The sequence below is a fragment of the Mastigoproctus giganteus genome, chromosome 3 (assembly GCF_048544385.1).
Source record: "Mastigoproctus giganteus isolate SK-2022 chromosome 3, ASM4854438v1, whole genome shotgun sequence".
Lineage (NCBI taxonomy): Eukaryota > Metazoa > Arthropoda > Arachnida > Uropygi > Thelyphonidae > Mastigoproctus > Mastigoproctus giganteus.
Window position 1 is genome coordinate 197,861,092 of NC_143577.1, and position 22,422 is coordinate 197,883,513.

Sequence of the window (22,422 nt, forward strand, 5' to 3'; positions counted from 1 at the left end):
GTTACTAAAAAGGCCCAATAACCAATAACTGTCCTGTTACAATAGAATCAAATGCAGAATATATGTTATGAAACAGAACATGACATGAACAACTTTTGTCCTTTGATTTATATACCTAGGACACTAATTGATTGACAGTTTACTTTGGATCTACATTAACACCCATAGTGTGAATTCTCTACTCACTTAATATTTTTTTAGTATGTATGTATGTGAGTACACACACACACACACACACACACACACACACACACACACACACACACACACACACACACACACACACACACACACACACACACACACACACACACACACAGTGAAACCCCGCTTTACGATATTAATCACTTCCAGAGACATCATCATATTGTGAAAATATCGTAATGGACCCCAATAACACTGCTTTTTTTTTTTTTTTTTTTTTTTGGTAATTCGTTCCAAGACCTGAAGTTGAAATTTTCGTTATATAACACAATATACACTGGTGTTCAAAGAAAGTGCATCACCTAGGAATTTCACATTTCTAACCCTTTTTTGCGATGGTATGTTACATTAATGAGTAGCATCACAAATAGAAATACAGTAAACCACTGCTATTCGCGATCGCTGATTTAATATAAAATGAAACCTAAAAAAATGAATTTTAAAGCGCCGTGAATATTTTCCACCATAAAAAAACATGGGCGTGGCTAAAATTATCTTTCCCATTCAAAACAGTGCTCGGTGGGTGGGGGGAGAGGGGTGACAAAATCGTGAGTGTGGATGTTTCTCGCTAATCTTTGTTCAGTATGTGTTATGAGCTTGTCATGGAAGGTTTTGTCATTTGCTTTTAATTTATATGCTTATAAATTGAGTAAATTTATCAATTGATATGCTTACAAAAGTGATAAATCTACCATTTTGCAGTGTAAAAGAGACTTTTTCGAGTGTTAATTGAAGAAAGTGACTTTGTGGACAAGTTCTTTCTAACCCGTACAAAAATATGGCTATGATTAACAAGAGAAATGTGAAAATATCAAAGAAGGTGATGACGTTAGCGAATAAAATTGAGTTATTAGACAAAATTTCTAATGGTGAAAGTGTCTCCTCAGTGGCAAAACATTATAAAATCAATGAGTCAAGGGTACGATCTATCAAAAAATCTGAAAAAAAAAAAAAAAAAAAAAAATCCACCGTAGTATCTGTGAAAACGCGCTAATTGCTTCAAAAATTTGCTCTGTAACTCGTGATGTTAAAGTAGAAAAAATGGAAAAGGCTTTAAATCTGTGGATAGAAGACCGAACTCAAAATAAAATTCCATTAAGTTCACTCATCATTCGTGAAAAGGCAAAACTCCTTTATCAACACTTTAGCGAAACTGGTGATAGCACTGGTGGGATAAGTTTTTTTTGCTAGCAAAGGCACTGGTTTGAAAGATTTGTTTGAAATTTCTAATAAATATTACATTTAATATTAAATTGTTTCTTATTTTCATTTCGATGCCATATGCATGCATTTCACTATGTACTGTCTACATACATAGTCATATTATGAAGGTACATATAATACATACATAGACAAAATTTTAGACTAGATTTTCTTATATATTTCATACTTTGGAACGGAACCCCTTTATTACTATGGGAGCCATAACTCAGTATTCGCGAAATTTCTCAGGAACGTAACCGTTACTGTATAAACAAAAGATATTTATTAATAGTTAAAGCAAAGCCTAAATAATATTCAACAGGTGCTCTCAAAATATTCCAAAATGAGCATTTGCAACCTTTATACAACAGTTTTGGTAAACACGACAATTCTGGCTGAAATGATATCAGATTGCTTTAGTTTATCATTTTAAATGGAAAAGAAAATGAAAAGTTCACCAGGTGCAAACTAATATTTAGTTGAACCGCCTCTGGCCCTGAAGACAGCAGCACACCGTTGAGGCATTGACAAGATCAATTTCTGAAGATAATCAACTGATATTTCGTGGTTCCAAACATGAATTATGACTTCCTGAAGTTCACGAAGGGTCTTTGGTTTCCCTCAGACAACTGTAGATTCCACTTGATGCCAACAGTTCTCTATAGGATTCAGATACGGGCTGTTTCCTGGCCAGCTAAGAGTTGTAATGGACCAGTCTTCCAACCTTTTTTTTTTTTTTTTTTTTTCACCTGTAAAAAATGTAAACACATTACTGTCAAACCTCTAATGCAGAAATCAAGCTAAAGTAACTACAGAAGTGCCTACTTACAGTTTTTGCTGGATGACAAGGGGCAGAGTCGTCCTGAAAGATGCAGTTACTTGGCAGGTTGAAATGGTCTCTAATGGTTGGCAGCAATTTGCCTTTCAATATAGCCAGGTATTCATTGGCATTTATGGTGATATAAAATGCACTCCCATATCATTTGGCTGGTAGGCGATTTCACTGTAGATACCATAGAGTCTGGATGGTGGTACTCTTCACCACGTCTATGGCAAATCAATCTCCTATCAGAGCCATGCAGGTTGAATTTCTTCTCATCCAAGAAAATAGCTGACTTGCACTGCTCGGGAGTCTATTTGACATGCTCCTTACACCAAATTAATTGGGCTTTTTTCGTTTTTTGTGTGAGCAGGGGGCTTCTTCTTAGGCCGACAGGCTACAAGTGTTCATTTTTGAAGGGGCATCTTCTGACTTTACTGCACTTGCTACCACTCCCATATGTTCTTCCCATCCTCTTTTCAGCTCAGATGAAGAAGCTTTACGGTTTTTAAAGCATAAGCGCTTCAAAACACGGTCCTGTTTTGCCATAGAGACTCGCTTGTGGCCTGTTCCTTTTTTCCTATCAGCAGAACCAGTATTCTTGAGTTTGGGAAGAAATCTACTTACTGTCGACTGATTAAAAGACACTAAGCGATATGACGGGAAGGACATCCTTCCTCACGTAAATGCAACAATAGCACTTTTTTCTTCGTGGCGTCAACTGCACATAACTCACCATCCTGACGCAAGGAATGACTGCAATTCTTGCAGAACTGCTTATATAGCTGAAAGTAACAGCTATGCAATATTAAATCATCACCTATGCATGTCAATCTTATCTGATGCAATCTGTAAGAAATATTGCCATATACTTACATTATTCGGACAACAATTACAATTTTAACGGGTGATGCACTTTCTTTGAACACCACTGTGTTCAAACCCACAGTGTTGTTCATCATCAGCCATTTTCAATCCACTGCAGGATGAAGGCCTCTCCAGCAACTTCCCAGTTCTTTCTGTTTTGTGCAATGGCTATCCATTTACTACCCACAAACTCATGAATTTCATCTGTCCATCTCCGTTGTTGTCTTCCAGGTTTTCTCTTAGCTCCTCTTGGGTACCATTCTGTTATTTTCTTAATCCATCTGTCATCATGTCTTCGAGCTATGTGTCCTGCCCAAGACCATTTTAGTTCTTTAGTTTTGATAAGAATGTCCTTTACTTGAGTTTTCTGCCTAATCCATGTGTTTCTCTTCTGTCAGTCTAACAGTCTGATTCCCAATATAATTCATTCCATTCTTCACTGTGTAGTTCTCAGCTTCTCTTCCATTCTTTTGGTGAGTGCCCAAGTTTCACTTCCATAAGTCATGGTGGGGAGTAATATTGGTTCATTATTTTATGTTTCAGACAAATTGGGATATTGCTCCTCAGTATATGACTATATATCCTGAATGCTATCCATTCAAAATTTATTCTTCTCTTGACTTCCAGCCATTTATCATTATTACAGCTAATGACTTGTCCCCTCTTCAATTACTCCACCTTTCAATTACTTCTCCACCTTTTCAATTACTGCTCCTTCAATCATTATATCCCTTTCTGTGGCATACTTGTTCATCATTACTTTTGTTTTAGCCATATTCATCTTTAGTCCAAAATCCTTACTAACTGTGCATAACTGATTAAGATTTGCCTCTAATTCTTTGGGATCGTGGCTTATGACCACAATGTCACCTGCAAATCGTAAATGGTTTAGGTACTCTTCATTCACATTGACTCATTTCTGTGACCAGTCTAATTTTCTGAAAGCTTCCTCCAGGGCAGCAGTAAACAACTTCAGAGATATTGTGTCTTCTTGTCGAACTCCTTTCTCAATTTTAAATTTATTACTATCTTTGTCTAGTCTAATAAAGAAGATAGCATTCTCATATATTTTCTTCAAAATCATAATATGTGGGGTATCTACGCCTTGTCTTTCCATTGCCTTATGCTGTATATAGTCAAATGCCTTTTCATAGTCCACAAATGCCAGGAATAATGGTGTTTTATATTCATTTGCCTTCTCCATTAGCTGTGACATTATGTGAAGGTGATCCATGGTTGAGAATCCTGTCCTAAAGCCAGCTTGCTCTTTCGGTTGATTCTCATCAAGTATTCTTTCTAATCTGTTAGTAATGACCCTTGTGAATAACTTGTAGATGTGAGATAACAAGCTAATTGGTCTATAATTTCCAATTTCTGATTTATCTCCTTTCTTATGCAGCAAAACTATGATTGCATTATTCCATTGCTTAGGCACCACACCTTTTCTAATGTATTTTGTGAAGAGTCTTGCCAGTTTTTGTGTCATATCTCTTCCTCCCAATTTTAACAATTCTACAGTAACTTCGTCTTCCCCCGGAGCTTTCTGATTCTTCATTTTCTTCAATGCATGTTCTACCTCATCAGGAAGGATATCAGGTATGTTGTATGTGTTATAAATTTGTGATCCATCTTCCTCACTGCTGGCATCATTCCCTTGCTTCTTGTATAACTCTTTATAGTAGTCTTCTGCTATTTGAATTATGCCTTCTCTGCTATTCATAATTACTCCATTGATATTCCTCAGTTTTAGTATCATTTGTCTTTCTGTGTTACTGCTCATGACTGCAGATTTAAATCCTTTGTTTTCCCTTAATGCTTGTTCTACGTTTCTTGTGTTAAATTTTCTTATGTCCTCTCTGAGTCTCTTTCTAATGGTTTTGCATAACTCAGTATACTCAATTTTCTCCCTGTCAATGTTTTCCTTGTTCTTCATTTGTCGTCTTCAGTTCATCGTGACAAGTGTTTCTTGACTAATTTTTTCTTCTTTGGATTTATTTTCCCCTGTAGGTTTCTTGGGCTTTATCACTTTCACTTATCCATTTCACAGGGTCTTTCACCTTGTGAAAGACCTTGTGAAATGGAAGACTGTTGTACAAATTGGAACAGAATGGTATTAAGGGTAAGTTGCTACAGTGGATAAAAGGATGGTTAAGTGGGAGAAGACAGAGGGTGGTAATCAATGGGTGCTACTCTTCGTGGACTAATGTTATTAGTGGAGTCCCACAGGGTTCGGTGTTAGGTCCACTGTTGGTTTGTATATTTATCAATGATATTGATGAAGGTATATAAGGCTTAATGTCGAAGTTTGCAGATGATACAAAGGTTGGCAGGGTTGTTAATGACAGTAATGGCAGTGTGCTACTGCAACAGGATCTAGATAATTTGGGCAGATGGGCTAAGAAGTGGCAACTGAAGTTTAACCTTGACAAATGCAAAGTACTGCATATGGGTAGAAGTAACCCCAGAGAACCTTACCAACTGTGTGGTACTACACTTAAGGTGGTAGAAAATGAAAAAGACCTGGGAGTAATTGTGCAGTTACGCACATAGGGTTTTGTCAATGATATATAGGAATTTTGCTATCAGGGAGAAGGAGGTGATTGTCCCTCTGTATAAGGCAATGGTCAGGCCAAGCCTTAAGTACTGCGTACAGGTCTGGAGTCCTCATTTTAGGAAGGATCGAGATTTACTTGAGCGTGTACAGAGGAGGGCAACAAGATTGATGAGGGGAATGAAGGGATCCTCTTACCAAGAGAGGCTTAAGTTCTGCAAATTGCAGTGGCTGGAGACTAGGTACCTGTGTGGTGATCTGATTGAGGTGTGTAAGGCCTTGAATGGGTTGAGCACGCTGAATTCTAATGGGATCCTTCCACTTGTTCAGATTACGAATCTAAGGGGTCATAAATTCAAATTAAGAAAAGACAGATGTAGAATAGATGTGCGGAAATTTGCCTTTAGCCAGCCCCTCGATGTGGGCACCTGTACGTGGTGAGGGGACCTCCCAGTGACGCTGCTGAACTTCCAGACTAGCATCACTGGGATCTAACGCCCACAGCCCAGGTTCCAGGCTTACATCAATGGAATCCGGCGTGTTTGCCGTGCACTGCGACCCGTGGAAATTCGGAAAGGGGGATCCTGGGGTTGAGGGGCCCAGCTTCAATACACCACTTTGGCCCCTGCTTCGACAAGACGGGTGGTCCTGGAAAGCCCGGCTAGGATCAATCGGCTAGTAGGCTCGCCTGCGAGGGTCAACCGTGTCAATGCCACGCCCCTACCCTCATGGTCCGAGGGACAGGATTCAGGCTGGTGGCGGTGCAGGTATAGTGTCTGGGTAGCCCTGGCGTCCCACTCCCGAGTGCATTTATTGCATGCCGGGTAGTGGGCGTCCCTTTGGGCTCCGTGGTGGGTGGGGAGCCCGGACACTGAACAGTTAAAAAAACTCTATGAATCCTGATAAACTCATTTCTTCAGGGGGCCCCAACCCGGTCCCTATCTGCAAACTTAGACGAAGACCCAGATAGTACTATTAGTACAAAGAGGCAGCGAACAGGAGTACCATCAGGGCCTGTTCCAAGGTTCCTGATTATGCACTCAACCGGTGAAAAACCGATTGGTAAGGGCGCCTCCGTAGCCAGGTGGGAAGAAGCAGCAGTGCGTAGCACACGCTTCTTGATTAGACCGGGGTTCGAGCCCGTCACCACCAAATACGGAGGATGCGGAAAGGTCAGGGAATGACCACCGCATATCCCGGAGCAATATGGCCTTAGTTGCTAATGCTCCAAAAAAAAACCAAATAACAAATAACAAATAACCGATTGGTAAAATGTCGCCCTTTTTTATTCAAAAAGGGTTAGATGGTTTAGCAGGTTCTCCCAAATCAGTTAAGAGGCTCCGTTCTGGAGACCTCTTAATTGAAACTAAAAATGACAGGTAATCCGAACATCTACTTCGAACAACATCAATCGGAGGAATACCTATAACGGTGACACCACACAGAACACTCAATTCATCGAGAGGTGTCATTTCGGAGTGGGACCTTCTCGGCGTAACCGAGGAGGAAATCTGCTCCGAATTAAAACCCCAGGGAGTTATTGCCGTCAAGAGAATTACTGCGCGAAGGGATGGAAAAATAGTTAAAACCAGGAGCGTTATCCTGACTTTTAACTCTCCTAAACCTCCTGACGAGATAAAAGCTGGATACATCAACTGTTCAGTGCGTCCATACATTCCGAACCCTTTGCGGTGTTTTAAATGCCAGAAGTATGGACATTCTCAAATGGCCTGCCGTGGAGTCCTTGCATGCGCTCGATGCGGTGCAAAGGACCACGAAACAGCAGCATGTTCAGCCACAAAACCCACCTGTATTAACTGTGAGGGCGAACACCCGGCCTATTTACGAGCATGCCAGAGGTGGAAAGAAGAAAAAGAAATTCAACGGCTGAAGGCAGAGCTAAATATATCATACCAGGAGGCAAGGAAATCGGTCAAACCCCTGAATATCAACAGACCTACCTACGCCCAGAAGGTAGCAGGGAGATGTTCCGTCGGAACTCAGACGGACATGACCATTCCTCCAAAGGAGTCTTTCACTCCCATCGCGCGGTATCTCTTAAGTTCTCAAAAACCTGCACAAAAGGACCAATCAGCTGCCACTCCTATATCGGTACCTCCTAATGCTCCACAAGTAACTAAGTTAATTATGAAAGAAAAGAATAAGAAAGGGGAAGTCCCCCCTGGTACCCAAGAAAAGATGGATGTCGAGCAGAAGGAGGTACCCGAAGATTCAGTCTTGGAACTCTTTGCGGAGGAAGAAATGGACACGGGACAGCGTCCATTCTTCCCCAAAAAAGATAAATCCAAGACTGATAAAAGTAAGCCCTCAGCACCTCGGAAGCCGCCTGATGGACCCACCAAGCCAAAATAATGGCTAAATTCCTACAATGGAATTGTCGTGGATTCCGGCAAAATATGGATGACATCAAGGCCCTCCTGCAAAAGCACGAGCCAGTTTGCTTTTGCTTGCAGGAGACATATCTAAAGGCAAATGATGATCCCACCATGCACAACATCACATTTTTTCGAAAGGATAGAATTGCGGATGGCCCTGTACATGGGGGAGTGGCTATCCTTGTGGGTAACCAGACCCCAGTGCAGCCTTTGCTAATTACAACCAGCATAGAGGCTGTTGCAATTCGCCTTTCAGTGGGATTTCTATTAACTGTTTGCTCCATTTATTTGGCACCTGGGACTGACATCCCCCAGGCAGACCTTGATGATCTCCTTACGCAGCTGCCACCCCATTTCTTAGTTCTCGGGGATTTTAACGGACATAACACCCTGTGAGGTAGTGCTAACATCAACGGAAGGGGACGACTCATAGAGCGTATGCTCAATGACAATGACCTTTCCCTTCTAAATACTGGAACAAACACCTTCTTCCACATGCCTACCCGTACTTTTTCTGCCATTGATCTCTCTATCTGCTCCCCTTCTCTACTCCCTTCACTCACTTGGGAAGTGGAGGAGAATCCATACGGAAGCGATCACTTCCCCGTGATAACCTTGTTACACAGTGGGAGACCATGTCTTCCTTTTAGGTTACCACGGTGGAAGATTGATCAGGCTGACTGGACTGCCTTCCAACATCAGGCAAATTTTGATCTTAGCACAGTCAGTCAAGAGTCTATCAATGATGCAGTTAAGTACATCACAGAAAATATTGTCCAAGCAGCTGCGAATGCTGTTCCAAAAACATCTGCCCGGTTTCCACCATTTCCTAAACCTTGGTGGAATTCACAATGCACAGCAGCAAAAAAGGCTCAAAACAAAGCGTGGGGGATATTCCGCCGATATCCCACCACGACCAACCTTATAACCTTTAAATGTGCACGAGCCAAAGCACGATATATCCGCCGTCAGAGTCAAAAGGAATCATGGATCCATTTTACATCATCTATTAACCAATCTACCAACTCTAAGGTAGTCTGGGATAAAATCCGGAAAATGAAGGGAAAATATACATCCCACCCTTCTTCAATCCTAGATTATAATGGACGCGCTATTGCAGATCCAACTGCAATAGCCAATGCTCTTGGGGAAACATTCTCTAACATCTCTGCAACATCTTCGTATTCCCCAGAGTTCCTGGTCCTGAAACATAAACTAGAAAAACAAGCACTTAATTTTAAGACCAAGGGCCTCTATCCCTACAACGGTGCATTCAGTATAGAGGAACTGAAAAGAGCCCTCACTCTTTCCAAAGCAAGTGCTGTTGGACCAGATGGCATCCATTATGAAATGATTAAACATCTTTCACCAAAATCTATGGATTGTCTGCTCCTTCTGTATAACAGAATCTTTACTGAAGGGCAGTTTCCAGACTCCTGGCGAAAGGCAATCGCCTTTCCTAAGCCAGGAAAGGATCCAAAAGTCACCACCAATTATCGTCCTATTGCTCTGACTAGCTGTCTGTGCAAAATCCTGGAGAGATTGGTCAATTCTCGTTTAATATGGTATTTAGAATCAAATGACCTTCTCTCCAGCATCCAGTGCGGCTTCCGAAGGAACCGGTCCACTTTGGACCATCTTATTAGATTGGAAGCATCCATCCGGGATGCTTTCCTAAAACGCGAACACTTGGTGTCGGTGTTCTTTGACATGGAGAAAGCGTATGACACAACTTGGAGATTTGGCATTTTAAAAGATTTACATAGCCTAGGCCTAAGAGGGCATCTGCCCTTTTTTATTCAAAACTTTTTAGCCAATCAATCGTTCCAAGTTCGTGTGGGATCCTCACTCTCTCGCTCCTTTAGCCAAGAGGAGGGAGTACCACAAGGATCAGTATTAAGTGTCACGCTTTTTGCCATCAAAATAAATTCCATCACAGAACAATTTCCTCCAACTGTAAACAGTGCCCTCTATGTTGATGACTTTAGCATTTTTTGTCAGTCGTGCAACATGAGGGTTATTGAAAGACAACTGCAGAAAGCCATTGATAATCTGAATTCCTGGGCACTTGCTAATGGCTTCAAGTTCTCGCCGGAGAAGACCGTTTGCGTACACTTTTGTCGCAAATGTAATCTTCATCCTGAACCTGAATTAAGGCTCGGACAAAATGCTATTCCAGTAGCAGCAAACACAAAATTCTTGGGACTCATATTCGATAAAAAAATGACCTTTTTGGATCATATTCGTCAACTCCGCACAAAGTGCACAAGAGGCCTTAATATGCTCCGCTCGCTCTCCTCTTTATCTTGGGGTGCAGACCGATGCACCCTTCTACGGCTCTACCGTGCACTTGTGCGATCCAAATTAGATTATGGGTCCCAAGTATATTCTTCAGCCAGAGACAGTGCCCTTCGATGGCTGGACCCTGTCCATCATCAGGCTCTACGTATCGCTACTGGAGCATTTCGAACATCTCCTGTCCAGAGCTTATACGTCGAAGCAAACGAACCACCGTTATCGCTTCGTCGTAAGCAGTTGTCTCTAATGTACGCCTTAAAACTAAAATCCCTGCCAGACCATCCTACGTGGCCATTCGTTTTTGAGCCACGATGGGAAAATTTGTACAACACCCGTAAGACTGCCAATCGTCCTTTTGGTATTCGTCTCCAAGAGCTACTCAAAGAACTTAATATCAAGGTAGACAAGGTTGCCCAAACACCAAAGCAACCCTTTCCACCCTGGCATGCTCATGTCCCGGCATGTGACTTGTCCCTTAGAAATTGGGGAAAGTCGGACAGTCCATCTTCAGTCTACCTGCAGCTTTATTCAGCACACCGAGCTGAACATTCTGACTTCGCGCCAGTCTACACAGACGGTTCGAAGTCGGAATCATACGTGGGATCTGCTGCTGTCTTTACAGACAGCACTACATCGGAGCAGATTCCCTCTGAATGCAGTATATTTACTGCAGAGCTGCATGCTATAGAGTTAGCCTTGGATCACATTAGTGAATGCCAATACCAACGATTCATTTTATATTCCGACTCTCTCAGTGTGTTACAGGCTTTAATATCTGTGAGGTATAATCCTCATCCAGTTCTGTCTAGCATTCAGCAGAAGATTCACGTTCTCCATGAACGCGAATATGACATCCGCTTCTGCTGGATTCCCAGCCACATTGGGATTAGGGGAAATGATTTGGCTGACGCCGCAGCCAAATCAGCAATTCCCAATAATAACCGCTGCCTGTCAGTCCCCTATACAGACTACAGGCAAATAATACACCAAAACATACACTCCCAATGGCAGGACTCGTGGAATAGACAGACTGGAAATAAACTATATTGTATAAAGCCTGTAATTGAACCGTGGCAGTCTAGTCTGCGCAGGAATCGTAAGGAGGAAGTTGTTCTTGCCCGGACCCACATAGGACACAGTCATATGACACATTCTTTTCTGCTGAGGGCTGATGACCCTCCTATGTGTGAGTCTTGTGGCACAATTTTATCAATTAGACACCTTTTAATAGACTGTCCAGATTTTAGCAATATCCGTTCTAGCGTCTTTAATCATCTGACTGAGCCTATACACTCAGTCAGATTTTATCCGACAATGACCATGTGTCTGCTATTTTTAGTTATTTTAAATCAATAAAGGTTTTTACTTGTATTTAATATTTACATGTTACTGTTATTTCCTTATTGATTTATCTTTTCTACATTTTATACCTTTGTTATTTTTTATACTGACATGCTGGCCTAAGTAATTAGGTCAGTGAAAAATTGAAATTGTTTATATATGACCTTAGTTTGGCGCATTATAGCCTTAGTAGCTAATGTGCCAATAAAACCAAACAAACAAACAAACAAGCCTTTAGCCAGCGGGTGGTTAATTGCTGGAACAAACTTCCATCTGTCGTTGTGGAAGTTGATAGGTTGAATAAATTTAAGGAGGAACTGGACAGGCATTTGGAGGGAATGGTGTGATTTTTTTTTTTTTTTTTGGCTGATGCTGCATAAGTTCATACACTTGCTTTCTTGCATCACATGCCACTACTACTACTACCTCTTTCATTTCTTTCACCAATTCCAAAATTTCCTATAGTTCCCCTTTCTGCGCTGTTTTGTCTCTTTCCAACGTTATCATTGAAGTCCCTCTAGAAGACTCAATTTCAGTGTACATTTCTTTAACCTCTTCATCATCGTCATGGCTCAATGTTGGTGCATAAATCATTATAATCTTTAGCTTATACCTCTTAGAAATCCTGAGTAGTAGTAGTCTTGACACTTGTGGTGATGTAATTTTGAATTCCAAAATGTTTTTTATATCTTTATGGACCAGAAAGCCAACTCCACTTCACTCCTTTCACTGTTTCCATTGGTGTACAGCAGATTTCCACTTGAAAAACTTATGTGATTCATTTCTTCTTCTTGTTTCAGCCAAACCAATGATATTCCAATTCACATTTTCTAATTCCTTTTCCAGCTCTAATATCCTGTCTTCACCGATGAGCGATCTTACGTTGTAACAGGCCAAATTCAGTTTCCGTGCATGGCAGCCTGATCGTACCCAGTGATTCTTAGCACCCTCTGCTTCCACTCTGATCCTCTCGCTGCCCTAAGAGGGGGGAATGAAAGCCGCTGGGGACTGAGGGCCATTTGTTTCGTTGTGCTGTCATGTGCTGGAGGGTTTGGTCTTTTCCTCTTCACGATGACCAGGCATCTTGAAGAGAACCACTCTACACGTTCATTGCCACCTAAGCGACATAACAGGGCTTACCATCGAGAAGGTGTGCATGAGTGGATTTTAGGGAGTCAGGCCAACCGGACTTCTCCTAAATCTTCTGAAATAGAAAGATATTGGATCTATCAGTGTTTTAGACTGAGTGTCTGATAACACACAGAATGCCTGTTCCCCTCTAAATTTATGTCAAATAAGCACAACACAAAAAATCACTTCAACTAAAGGATGCAAAAACAAATCATGCAGCCAACACCTTTACAAATGCTGCTATTGGCTGAAAGGAAGGACTATGGGGTTTCATCAGAAGCAATTGTAAGCCCATCGTAAAGTGAAATAAGTAGGCCCTGGTTAACATGATCACTGGTTAGTAGAATTGGCTGCTTTGTAGAATCAAATTTCAAAAAAAACCAATTCAAATCATTAAAATGCACTACACATTTCATTGTTACCATATGTTTGGTTATAAGAATCAATTTTGAATGCCTTTGTGATATTTTTTTAAAGCACATTTCTCGAGGTCATATCATAAAACAATAAAAACAATTTACAGTTTCTGGTTTATTGGGCTTTTCTGTTAGTGCAATCTATCATAAGCTAGTAGTAAACTCGCTTTTATTATGGTGAAATGTTTCCCCTTCCATGAAATCTTCAGTCATATAAAATATATAAATAAATTTTCAGAATATTCTTTTATTCCTATTTTTTAAGCATCATTAGCTTTTTGCTCCGTATCTCACTTGTGTCTATCGTATTAATTGCAATTTATGCGCCAGGTGGGAAGGAGCAGCAGTGCGTAGTACACACTTCTTGATTAGACCGGGGTTCAAGCCCGTCACCACCAAATACGGAGGATGTGAAGAGGTCAAGCAATGACTACCGCATATCCCGGAGCAATATGGCCTTAGTTGCTAATGCTCCTAAAAAAAACCAAATAATAATAACAATTTATGCATGCTGTCTTCTTTGTTATGTATTGATAAGATAATTATCTATTTTACTGTTTTAAATTTTATAACAAAAAAAAAAAAAAAAAATCAGTGAACAGAAATATCAATTAGTTAGTATGTACATATTAATTAAGCAATGTACGTAACCTCAAGTTGATTTTTATTTTGCTAACCGGTAGAAAATTTTCTTCCTATTTTCCTGTATCATTTAATTTCGTTAATTGGTAATAAAGTGTAATTGCGCTTTATATAATTACTTTTATAGCCTGTGGATAATATTCCTCCTGTTTTCACTTATTAGAATCACTATTTAATGGAATTAAAATTCAGTTTGCAAGCATGATCACAATGACTGGAGCTTACTACATATCGTATAGTGAATGGTATTTTATTATGGAGATTCCATTGTAAAGTGGTTTGATTGTACCGTGAACCAATCATGAAGTGGAGGTCCTGTGTGTGTGTGCGTGTGCGTGCGTGTTGAGTTTTTTTTTGGAAATAGAAGGCAAAGTAATTTCCCAAAAATTCTCAAAACTGATTCCCAATTGAATTGGTCTGAAGTTTAATACTCTCTTTTGGCAGTTGCACTGACTATAAATTAACTAGTCCTCGAGCAAAATTCCTCATTAAGAACCTTCTGATACAAAGAAACTAATATCAAGATATATACAACTAACAGCCTTCAGAAAATAAGTGGGAATTTTGTGGTGTGAAAGAGCAGATTGATTTAGTCCTCTATTAATATTTTTATGAATATTTCTTGCTTACATTCACTGTTTGAAAAATAAGATAATTTTCAAGGAGAAATGAAATACGACTCAGAATCGACGTATTTTATTTATGCTAAATCTGAGGTTATGGGACAGTCAGATATCTAAATCAGGAGGGCGAGACTTTCAGTGAATAATTGGCATATTTTTGAGGAACAAAATTCGTAATTGCAGTCTACTCACTTAAATCTTATCAGGAGGCTCATTCTAAATGAGCCTCCTAACAAAGTATTCTCGTGTTATCTAACCTTTAATTTGTTACATAATTTAAACGGACTCTGTATGTGCTTACATAATGCAGATAATTCTTCAGATCCCTTAAACTTCAATTGAGCTGTTATCACGCAAACCCAAGATGTGGAATTCACTACATAAAACACATCCACTTAGTGAATAGATAGGTAGGTAGTATACAGATAACCATGTGAAATCCTCAAATTATAGTCCGTCTTTGTGGGATTAATATATTTTCAGAAGTATAAACCAAAGGGGATATGATTGGATTTAAACTAGAACATTGCAGAAATTTGAATACTATTTATACAGGTTCATAAAAATCCTATCAAGGCATGACTAAGTTCTTTGGGAAGTCAGAGCATGCCTAAGATTAATGTTATCTACTTTGAAAAATGACTTAAAGAAAATAAAATGCCTATCCTGATCAGTATTAAAATCATAATTAAACAATGTTCTGAATTCAAAACTGAAGTAATCCATCCATAAAATGCTAATTATGTATCAAATTTAACAAGTAAAAGTAGACATTTTAACCAAACAAGCTTCAATTTTTCAATAAATGATGAACAGATACCAGTCTAAAATAGATTTTGTTAATATTGCTACACCTCCTGATTCTAGCGTGACCCACTGCTGAATAAACTATATCCAGTAGTTGTATTAAAATTGCAAACTCACACAGCATTCTTTGAATTCAAAATGTTAATAATCTATCCAGAAAATGTTAATAACATAACCAACACAACAGACAGAACACAATATACTGCAACTACAGTAATAAATCACCCCACAAATAGAAAATTAACCACACAAACCAGTTTTTTCTTCAACAAATATGTAAATAGATACCATTCTTAAATGAAATTTTGCTGATATTTCAGCACCTTTTCTGATTTTAGCCTCCCTCTCATGGCTGAATAAATATTATACCTAAAATTTGAGCAAAAATTGTTCAACAACTGATCTGTATATATCCCTTAAGTCTTTTATCACTTATTATTATTTTATGCAATTTGCATTATTATAATTATATTTTATTTAAATTTAGTATTTCACATCTCTAAAACACTTTAAACAGAATCTGTATGTGGTTACATAACAGATGAATAGATGAATTTTGATAATAGATGGATAAATGAATTTTGCAATCAGTTTTTGTATCAATTTGATTCAGCATGCTATGATATATATATATATATATATATATATATATGTATATATATGTGTGTGTGTGTGCGTGCGAGGTAGAATTAATAAGTCTGTTAATAAGTGCGAAGATGGATGTGTAAATTACACAAAATGCCAAAGCTAATAGGAGAAGGATAGCAGAAATTGGAGATGTTATAGGCGTGAGAAAGAAAGAATGTGAATATCCTATGTGATATAATGAATTGAGCATAATTATAGGCTGAATTGAATAGCCAATTAAAGAGAAGGGAACTGTAAAGAAAAAAATGATTAAATTACTCTGAATATTTGTGTGCGTGCGCGCATGACAGAATACCAGAGAAAATTGTCTAACGTCTTATGGTTTTTGAAAGTACGTGGCCTCCTTTACAGAATGCAGTGTGTCATCCAAAGGAACGGTTCCGCTGTGGACCGTTGAATTAGACTGGAAACATCTTCCTAAGGTGCTTCCTAAAATGAGTGCACCCGGTGTCAGTCTTTGACTTGGAAAAAGCAAATGACAGCTTGAAGATTTTGAAGTTTCACCTCTGATTTTATTAAAGACTTTTTATCCTATCTAACATTTCAGCTTTGTGAGAGATTTACCCTCTCTCCATCTTTTTGCTAAGAAGAGGGCGCTTCACTAGGTTTAGTGTTGTTAAAGTATTATGCTTCTTGTGATCAAAATGAGTTCTGTTATGGAACAACTTCCTTCAACTATAAACAGTACCCTCTATATTGATGGCTTTAGCATATTTTCCTAGTCATGCAATATGAGGGTTATTGAATACCATTGCAATGAGATATTAATTGCTCTCATCACAAAAGACCACTTGCATACGTTTTTGCCATAAATATAATCGTCATCCCCAGCCTGAATTGAGGTCCAGATAAAATGCTATTCCAATACTACCAGACCCAGAATTCTTAAAGCATTCTTCATTCATATATATATATATATATATATATATATATTACAGTAAAATCCTGAAATCTGTTACTATCAGTTTTTACTAGTAAAAACAAGAAGCTCCTAATGCATTCAGCAAAACTAGTTTTTACCACCAAGGACTAAAAACAACTACGTCTGCTAATAAAAACTCAAATTCGGAGGGTAACTCCTAGTATTTACTGACATTTTTAGTAAAAACTAATTTTTACCATGTAACTTTTATAAAAACAAGTTCCTTCAAAATTTCAGGTAACAGTAATTTAATAGGTTTTCATGTTCAGCTAGTAAAAAAACAGTTAGCTTAGTTTATGCCACTGATTTTGGTTGGATTGTAGCGGAAAAAAAAACAGTGTCCATGATGTTTAGTATGCGTAGTGTTTTTGCTTGAATCTATCCTGAATTTCATGACTTAAATTAACCTGACCTAGTGGAAATTAAATCTTTTAAGAAAACTCCTACTACGGCCACCGTAGCCTAGTGGTCAGGTGCGCGGGGTGCATAAGTACACGTGCCTTGAGTGACCAGGGTTCAAGCCCGTGACTGCTGAATATGGTGCTGTTTCTTGTATTCTTTGTATCTTGTAAAACTCCTCTGACTGTTTGGTCGTCCCAGAGTATAAACAGAAAATTTATTTTATTTTATTTAAATGAAGGTGAGGTTTCCCTGCCTGTCTATTGTATTCCTGCCATCTATTCACTTGTGGAACGACATTCACTCTAACGCAAAATCATGGTGATTACCAGCCGACGAGCATGAAGTAGTGAGTGGAGCTAGATCTGGCCATCATTTGCTGTCGCAAATATCCATGGGTAAAGTTGTTCTAAAGTTTAACCTTCCCCTCTATTACATTCTGCAGTGTTCTTGTGGTTTCTGGTAACCGAAATTTTGAAGGAACTAGTTTTTGCTAAAAGTACACGGTAGCAATTAGTTTTTACTAAAAATGTAAAATACTAATAAAATATAAAAATGTAATAAAACTCCTAGTAATTACTAGGAATTACACTTTGGATTTGGGTTTTTACTAGCAGATGCAGTGGTTTCTAGTTCTTACTGGTGAAAACATTTTGTCGAATGTGTTAGGAACTTCTTGTTTTTACTAAGAACTGGTAGTAATGGATTTCAGGTTTTTGGAGATTTGTATATTATTGTAGACAACATTACCCTATCATCATTACAGCAATCCCTTCCACATTGGAATGTTCATATCAGCATGTAATTTCTGCCCTACGAACCAGGGAAAGTCTAATGCTCTGCCTTCCATCTACCCGCAACTCAGTTCAGCATACAGACCTGAACACCCTGACTTTTTACTGTTTTATACAGGTGGCTGAAAGTTCTTATAATTATCTGTGTGATATGCTGCTGTTTTTCCAGCTACACTATATTTTAACTAGTTTCCCATGAATGCAGCATGTGCACTAGAGTTGCCATAGAGTTAGCTTGAGATCACATAAGAATGTGTCAGTACTGCCAGCATATTATAAATGTGAATTCTTTTAGTCCCATTACAAGCTTTATCAGATATTTACTTGGTCCAGTTTTGAGTTTGGCAGATGATACATTCTCTTTATGAACTTCAATTTGACAGCTGTTTCTGCTGGATCCATAGCCACTTTGGGGTTATGGGAAATGATTTGTACTTCAACTAAATCAGCAGTCCCCCACAGGTAAACTTGGCATCTCAGTCCCCTATATAGACTATAGGCAAATAATACTGAATGCTCTAAATTCCTGATGGCAAGACTCATATTATGGACAGGCCACCAACAAGTTAGATGAGATTAATCCACCTATTAAAAATGTTATAAGCTGGTCTGTAAATCATAAAGAGCTAGTTGTTTTTCCTCAGCTCTGCCATAACACTTAGCCATCTTACAGATTCTTTTCTGCTGAGGTGTTATAACCCTCCTCGGCAGGTCGTGACTGGTATAATTAAAGAGAATGCTAACAGCATACAGGCTGTTTATCAGTTTGTACATACTTTGCACTATGATGTTAACAATTTTTACTATTCTGAATGTGATTAAAAAAAAAAAAGGATGATTTACACTTGTTGTTTACAAAATTTATATTTATCTTTTTATTCTGTTACTGAATATATGTGCAATTTTAAAAAAAATACAGTAACCAATTACTTTTGTTAGTTTATATATAATAAGTAATAAGTAATAATAAAAGGTAAACTTGAAAATGTTTGAAAGGAAAAGTCGGAAAGAGTCCCAGATTTTATCTTCTTTTTTGGCCTCTGTATGCTTAATACACTCTCATTCTATTAATTTGACCTTAGGGTTATATTGTATAGCTTTTATTGTGCATTTTTTTTTCAACTACTATTGTAATTATATATATATATATTGTAGATCTAGTTGAGTTAGTTAGAGGAGAAACTGCACATTACAGTAATTACTCTTGAATAAGTCCTGTCTTTTTAATAAAAATGTACTCTGTAACTGAATATTCACAAAAGAGAACAGCATATGAATGGTGTGGTAGTGCAACCTTGACAGCAGTGATTGAGAATAACACTGCATAAAAATTTAAAAAATATGTATTCTATTTATCTTAATTTCTTGATGTTTCTTTATAATTTAGATATGAAGATTCAGATTTTTTTTACAAAAAAATTAATCTCATAGTCCAAATTATCTGAAACAACAAACTATCTGAAAATACCCGTGTTCACAGTTACTTTGGATAATCAGAATTCTATTGTACCCATAAAGAAGTAAAGTAAAAGTTCAATCGTTGAGATGCCCTCTCTTTAGGCCATAGCTATAAGGCACAACAGCAAGCAAAAGAAGTGGAATTTCTGAAGTTTTTAAACTTGAGATGGTAAAAGCTACATGCCATTACAAAAATATCAATTAAAGGTTTAGTGAATTATGTAAGAAAGAAAGAAGAAAAATCAAAAGAAGGAATTTTGAAATATAATAATGAGAATGAAAAAGCACATGGAATTGAGGTAGTTTAAAAACCAAGCAAAAGTGGAGAAGCAACAAAAATAATATTAAGTGTGCAATCACATGTTAACTTGAAGAAGGCAGAACCAGAATAGAGTAGAAAAGATCATTGCATCCAACTTAATGAAATTGAAGAAATACGGAAAAATAAAATCAGTTGACGCTTTTGAAGTTCATCTTCATGGTCAATGCCCAGCAAATATTGTACATTTTATCTTATTCCGGACCTCATAAACAGATGATTTGTTGTGTTATAAAGATTCTTTTAATGCCTTTTTTCTTTATACATAGGGCATTTGAAAAGTTTGTGACCTGAGTATGAAGGGTTTATTCGAGCAGTCTAGTACTATGTTACTTTTAAACATAGTCAAAAAATTTTTCTTTTGACATCACTGTTGCAGCAGATGCAGGAATGCATCTGCTGTAACAGTGACGTCATTATTGGTGTGAAAATGGATGCAGCTGGATTTTTTTCAAAGTAGCAAATAGGTGAAAGTCTGATGGTATCAGGTCTAATGAATATGAGGGGGTGGGTCAAAGATTTTAAAGCCCATCTCATGCAGTACAGCCACGACAGTTACAGACTTGTGAACAGGCACATTGTCCTGGTGGAACAGGATTCATTTATTGTGTTTTCCTTGGTATATGTCTTTGATGTTTTCACACAAATGTCTCACAAGGTCTACATAATATATCCCTGACTGTGTGGCCTTTCTGAAGGTAATCAGAAAGCCCACACAGTCACTAACAACACTCCCTCAGCATCCCTCTCCCCAAAAAAAAAAAAACAATACCATCACCTAAACCAATGCCTTTCTAGCAGAAGGAATCAATTTGGCTTTCTTTGGGGAAAAAAAAAAAAAAAAAAAGTAATGGACCATGTCCATTGTTACAAACCTTGCAAGAAATTGGCTAGATCTACTTAAAAATTATGGAGATCTTCACCGGGCTTGACAACTCTAGTGCATTTTTGATCTGCTCTTCTATACTGTGTTAGCGCACGTTCAGATAAATAAAATTCCCAAGATGCTGACAATGTACCGAACTGTCACTTGTTGATCACTTAACATCAGATCATCTACCCTGCCAACTTCTTGAGTAATCAACATTGCATGTCTTCCATAGCATGTTTAAAGATGGACATGATTTAATCATAAAAATCAGCAGTCCTGGAGTTGCAACCACTGCCCACACCATAGAAACTATAAACACTGCTTGTGTAATTTTGAGAGAAGATAGTATAACAGTAAGGCAACTGAGAGAGATGTTGGGGTATCAGTAGGAAGCAATCACAATATTCTCAATGGCTATTGAATATGACACATGTTTGTGCATGATGGGTTCCAAGACTACTCACACATAAGCAACAGCAAATTTGCATGGAGGTTTGTCAGGAGCTGCAATGAATAGTTGCTAAAGATGGTAAGCAGCATTAATGTCAGATGTTTTCCTTATCCACCCTACAGCCATTTCCTTGCACCCTGCTTTGCTTTTTTTTTTTTTTTTTTTATTTACAAAGTTAAAGAAGGAGCTGCATGGAAAACATTTCCAGTCATCACAAGAAGTTGTAAAAACATTGGAGATGATTCTCAAGTCCATGTCAACAAATGGTTTGACATTCATTTTTCCACCATGGTTTTGAAGAATGGTTTTGCAGAAATGTTGGATTACATGCATATCATCAAATGGGGATCATCAAAATATGAATGATTGATAAAGATGTATTGTGAAAAATAATTACATCATTCTTTATTGAATAGCCCTCATACTTATTTTTATTTTATTTTTAAAATTTATTGAAATGTCATTTCTGCATTCCTTCATATGCAATATTTGCTTCAGATTTTATTCTCTCGTTATTTATTTATTGAATTATATTTTTAAAAAAGTCCTATTTACATTGTTTCTATATACATTACTTTTCTTAGAAATACATCCCTGACATAAATCTGCATTTAAGATATTTGCAAATTGCAGATGCATACTTCTGCCATGAATTTTAAGTATCTGTAATGCTAATTAATATTTATGTAATGATGTATTAAAAAGGAACGAAGGTCTCCTTATTACGTTTCTAATAAGGTTTCATTTAGCATATATATATGTGTGCGCTAAATGAAACACTGATCAGTTCATAAATTACTTTGCTATCTACTTATTGATTTACTTTTAATTTGCACAGCAATCTTTTTATATAGTGTTTGTCCAGGATGTTGTAAAGTCAATTAGATCCCCCCATTTTATACTTAAGCAGAATTTCCATAATTATAGGATGATGTGCAGCAAGTTAAATTCACTTGATTCAGATTTCATATTTTATTCTTAAATTATGTAATCGACTTGGTATGTTTTTTTTAACTCACATACTTGAATATGTTCTGCACAAAATGCATAGTCCATCATTAACAATGAATCATTGCTGGCCCATGTGGCTGTCACAGCTTATAAGCAGAAAATTGTATACACATTTTCTTTCTTTTTTTCTTTTTTTCCTTTTGTCTTTTTCAGGTGGAAATGGAAGATTTTATTGAGAGTTCTGACACAAAAGAAGAACAAGAGGAAGAAGAGAAAAAAGTAGAAATGGAGGAGACAGATGATCCAATGG

At 37.9% G+C, this 22,422-nt stretch overlaps 1 protein-coding gene across 7 annotated transcripts in view; it reads left to right on the plus strand.

Moving 5' to 3' along the window:
* The window catches only part of LOC150088559 (uncharacterized), a 478,816-nt gene that overhangs the window by 304,323 nt on the left and 152,071 nt on the right, over positions 1 to 22,422 (plus strand). For all 7 annotated transcript variants that reach the window (XR_016546738.1, XR_016546737.1, XR_016546739.1 and 4 more), the window contains one exon: positions 22,326 to 22,421. Coding sequence is in view for 4 of the 7 variants with exons in the window: in XM_090369563.1 (XP_090225689.1) it covers positions 22,326 to 22,421 (96 nt within the window). In the remaining 3 variants the exon portion in view is untranslated. The remainder of the gene's footprint in view (positions 1 to 22,325; position 22,422) is intronic.